Source organism: Pyrgilauda ruficollis, unplaced genomic scaffold (genome assembly GCF_017590135.1).
Source record: "Pyrgilauda ruficollis isolate IOZ18807 unplaced genomic scaffold, ASM1759013v1 scaffold791, whole genome shotgun sequence".
Taxonomy (NCBI): domain Eukaryota; kingdom Metazoa; phylum Chordata; class Aves; order Passeriformes; family Passeridae; genus Pyrgilauda; species Pyrgilauda ruficollis.
Window position 1 is genome coordinate 1 of NW_024529833.1, and position 5,140 is coordinate 5,140.

Below are 5,140 nucleotides of genomic sequence, written 5' to 3' on the forward strand. Positions count from 1 at the left end.
GACAAGTGGATGTGTCAACAGCTGAGTCACTATCTGACAACTCGAAAAGATACTGATCCCGAGCAATTGTTATATGTAGCTTGTTGGTTGAATGCTATCAAAGATGAAGGAGTGTGAATTTGTAAAGTGCAGAGCAAGAAAGAATGAAAGAGGAGATGTTGAAGAGATTAGTAAAAGGTGGGACCCCCTAGACTACTTGCCTCCTGATGCCCCTCCACCTTATAATGCAGTACACGATCCAGGACCTCCAAAGTAGAGAGACTTTTTCCCCTTAGAGAAGTTCCTATGGGAGGAGTAGCGGGAGGTGTTGGTTTTGTGAATGCTCCTCTAACTGCTTCTGAGGTGAGAGGATTCAAGAAGGAGTTAGGGAATTTAGTTGAAGATCCTGTAGGCATTGCCAACCAAGTGGATCAGTTCTTAGGTCCAAATATCTACACTTGGGGAGAGATGAATTCCATTCTAAATATATTATTTTCCCCAGAAGAGTTCCGAATGATTAGAGCTGCTAGCATAAGAATTTGGGAAAAGGATAACCGTCCAGGATCCCAAGTGCCGTCAGGTGAAGACAAATTGCCACTAGCGGAGCCTAATTGGAACCCTAATCAGGAGGAAGGGAGGAAAGCCATGATAGAGTACAGGTCTTTGATAATTCGGGGGATCAGAGAATCAATTCCCAAAGGAACTAATACAAAATTGGCATCCGAGAGTGCACAAGAGAAGGATGAAACTCCTGCTACTTGGCTTAATCGCCTAAAGAAGAACTTCCAGTTGTATTCCAGAATAGACCCAAACACCAAAGAGGGTGAAGTGCTACTAAAAGTCCAATTTGTTACTAAATCTTAGCCTGATATACGGAGAAAACTAGAAAAGATTGAAGATTGGCCAAAGAAGGACATTAATGAGTTATTGAGGGACGCATTGAAAGTGTATTTAAGAAGAGAAGAAGAAAAAGCAAAGGCCAAAGCTAGGATCATGGTCGCTATAGCTAGAGAAAGTGTGGGGGCAAACAACTCTTTCCCACAGTCCAAGGTAACAAAAGAGTGCGGGGGTCCACCACCAGGAGCAAGCAAGGATAGGCCAATACTGTCAGGTGCAGAAGGAATGGAGAGGCCTCAAACCCCTTTGAGCGAAAGGTGCTGCTATTACTGTGGAGAAACTGGACCCCCAAACTGTTCAACCGAAAGTTGTGAGACCTTTGTTAGCTGATCAAGATAGCAAAGGAAGCACTTTAGAAGCCAAGAGATCCAGTAAAAGTTTTTAAAGCAAAAACCACACCTGAGGAGGGGGAAAGAGAAAAACCCATATTTAGTGATTTAAAGTTACACCAAGGGCAACAGGGAGAGTGGTTAACATCAGGCGGACAAGTGTTTTTAAACAAAGCACTTGCTCGGACAGTGGTAACAGAACTACATAAATTACCCACTGGGGAGTCCAAAGACTATGTGATTATTTCCTAAGAAATAACCTGTGCATAAGTGTATATGACCTAGCAAAAGCAATTACAAAAGAGTGTTTAATTTGCCAAAAAGTGAACCAGAAAAGAATGGTGAATACCATAGACTCAGACCGAGGTCCACATTTTGTGGCCCAAACATTGCAAAACATAATTGAAGCTTTAAGAATAAAATGGAGATTACATACTCCGTGGCACCCCCAGAGTTCTGAGAGGGTGGAGCGGATGAACAAAACTCTCAAAAATGTATTGACTAAATTGATCGAAGAAACAAAAATGGATTGGCTAAAGTGTTTGCCCTTAGCGCTCTTGCGCATCAGAACAAGACTCCGGTCTGATATAGGGATTTCACCCTATGAAATGATGTTTGGACTACCATTCTTGTTAACACCCTATAGCACAGGAGACTATTTGGAAGGAGAAGAAGCTACCAGAAAATATTTAGAAGTCATTAGAAGAACCCTAGAAGGACTTAGAAAAAAAGGATACCTTCCCCAAACCTCCCCTCTTGACACAACAGCACATGACATTAACCCAGGAGATTGGGTTTTGATAAAATCCTGGAATAGTAGACCATTGATGCCTAAATTTGAAGGCCCCTTTCAGGTACTCGTCATCGCTAATTCTGCTGTGAGGACCAGAGAAAAGGGTTGGACCCACATCACGAGAATTAAAGGACCAGTCCCACCCCCGAGCATTGGACAGGATTCGTCAGTGTCCCACTCTGGTATTGGACCAGATTCCACACCACTCTCACCCCCTAACTCAAGACAGGATTCAACCACACCAGGAGTTAATTCAGCTGAGTATACTATTATAAAAGGACCAAATGACTTAAAGTTGACATTGAAAAAGAAGAGTCAGAAAGACTGAACTGCATAAGAAAAGCATAAAATGTCTTAAAGTGTTTTAAGAAATTTGTAAAGTTAAAAATTGTTAATAAGTAATTCTGGTTAAGTCCTCCCAACTTAGTAGCAAAGACTCCAGGTTAATCTTCTGCAGAGTGCTCCCCTAAGAGAGACCAAATTAGTAAGGACAGATCAAGAGAGGTTTAACCAGAGAAGCAAGAGACTCTAAAGAGCTTGGAAACTTCTTCTTAGTAAAATCCCCAAGAGGCAAGGCCGGGTGGGCAGGCTGTGCAAGATGACCCATACCGGACTCTTGGGAAGGGTAGTAGTAATAGCTCTAATTGCTGGTGGTGCTCTGGAGAGCCCAAGAGAGCCATGCAGTGAGTGCTACCAACCCCTCTGGGAGCAAGAAGTAAGTTCCTTGTTGAGAGTCCACACCAATTTAAACTGTAATTGTGTTAACCTCTCCCAATTGATCCTTTATCAAGGGAATGAGAAAATATATTGGATAGCCCAGAACACCGCCACCTTTAGGCAACGAGTCCTGGGAGAGTACCCTGTAGGAGAGGCCTGGTGGTGCTTTGAACGTGATGCTACTGAAGTAAGCCTGGTAAATCTGGTCAAAGGAAAAGATATTTCTAAATATTGGGAGGGCACAACAAAAACTAATATATTTTGGGAGACCCCTAAACACCTGTTTTGGATCAATGGTACCACAACATCCACTAAATTGCCAAGAGACTGGTCTGGCAGTTGCATCATTACAATTATAAAACAAGCTGTCTTTATATTATCCAAAGAATCTGGATCAAGTTTAAGAGTTCCTATATACGATGATTTAAGAAAAACCAAACGGAAGAAGCGATATATATTAAACAAAATTATGAAGCTACAAGCAGTATTAGAGATAATATCTAATCAGACCGCATTAGCTCTTAATCATATTAATGACCAACTCGCCCAAACCAAAACAGTAATTTATCAAATCAAATTAATTGTCGCAGTCATTAGAAACATCTTCAATGAAATAAGAAAATTAGCATATGTAAGAAATCAAGAAAGAACTCCTGTACTTGATTCCAGTTGGTGGGATAATCTATGGACTTTCAAAAAAAGTTAGAAAACTATAACCTTCTTCACTGTGTGTACACTTGTTAGTTTGTCCTTATTTCCCTGCTTAATTAAAATAGTGACATCTGCTGTACAGAATAACCTAAGGATCTCTAAAGAAATTAACCTGAAAAAACCAAAAAAAGTAATGAAGTTGAGTAAATATGATCACCAAAGTGCTCAGGAAATTTATAATCAATACAAAAGATATAAGAAATTCTATGTTAATAATGAGCCAAAAATTGCAAGTTGATGAAAGCTTAAGCCTGATCAAAGAAAAAGAGGGGGGACTGTTATGAGTAAAAAGTTATCTATTTTTTTTAAGGTTGCAGAGTTAAAACAAGTTAAACCAGTTGCTGTGAAGTTAGCTTCACATTGCAGCCACCTGTTGTTGAGAGTTCTTTTTCAATTACCTGTTAATGGTTGGTGATTAGCCATTGTCCCCCTGATGCTTGCCAGGGAGTGACACCAGACCCCACAGGTAGCAGGGCCAGGGGAGTGACATCAGAACTAGTATGCAGATGAGAATGCATTTCACCAATTTTGTAATTTTCCAGGGAAAAAACCCTAAAAACAATGAGCCAACATAGAATTAAGAGACCTAAGTGATGTCTAAAGATGAGGAACTTAATCCAGTATCTGCTAAGATCCTTTTTACTTCTCACCCTAACCTAAAAAGACGTTAACTAGAGAGAGGACCTGAAATGTTAGACTGAAAAGGCGGAATCTCCTAATCTCCTGTGAGGACGGAAGCCCCTGCTCTGCCTGCAGACCAGCGGACACAGCTGCATCATCTTCCTCCGCCGTGCCACTCCTGGGAGCAGCGGCGGCGTGGGCGCGACCCGTCAATTTCTCCCCACCTGAGCTGATTCTTTTTAATAAAGGCATTAAAAAGGAGAAAGATCTCCTGCCCCATTTATTTATTTCATACAAGTTGGTAATATCAGTTTAGACCGACAAATGCATTTTACATCTTGTAAAGATCAAGCAACTCCAAGTACAGGATAACTTAGCCTTCAAAATACCAGCAGTTAAAAAGTTGTTAAACTGATATAATACTTAAGAGCTGTACTTAAACTAGCAAATAAATAATGGGTAAAGTTACATGCTGACATTGTTTCAGTTATTATACTTCATTATTTTTATGCCAGAAAAGGAATGAGTAGTTCTGTCAGTTCTTACCAGTAACGAAGGAGTGTTGATATCTATATGTTCAAAGACTGTAAATTCCTTCTTTAATTTTGCTGGTAGAAGCCAAGGCCTATGCAATTCAGCTTTCACCCAATACCGCACACTGCCGTGTCTGCCTTCGAATGAGGTAGCAAGTGGTCTGTGCAGGACAAAGGTTAAAATTGAGTAAAGTTTTTCTCTCATTCCAGTGCAATTGATCAGATTTGGAATTAGTATGTTGTTGGGGTTTAGGATTTTTCCTTTTGTTTCTTTCTCTTAGGGAATTTTCTCCCATTTTGTTGCTAAGAAACAATAACGACCGGTACTTAAGAGAAACAAAAGAAGTAACCACAGAGAAGGGGGAGGAGTGCAGCTAGCTTTACTATTCTAGCTGAGGGGGCATTCTCCTGGAAAGGGCAGAAATATCACGAGATTTGGGCTGATGGAAGGGGTTGGGTGCAGCTTCTAGCTATCTCTTGCTCTCTAGGAGTCGGACGATTGATTGCTGTGCACTGGGGGACGTGGGGGGGGGGGGGGGGGGGGGAGGAAACGCCCTCGC

At 41.2% G+C, this 5,140-nt stretch overlaps 1 protein-coding gene across 1 annotated transcript in view; it reads right to left on the minus strand.

Moving 5' to 3' along the window:
• Window positions 1-227: 227 nt before the first annotated feature.
• Window positions 228-5,140, minus strand: part of LOC121364112 (arrestin domain-containing protein 3-like) — a 13,462-nt gene continuing 8,549 nt past the window's right edge. Inside the window, exon 3 of the mRNA XM_041487107.1 lies at window positions 228-4,741. Coding sequence (XP_041343041.1) covers window positions 4,531-4,741 — 211 coding nt within the window. The 3' untranslated portion in view covers window positions 228-4,530. The remainder of the gene's footprint in view (window positions 4,742-5,140) is intronic.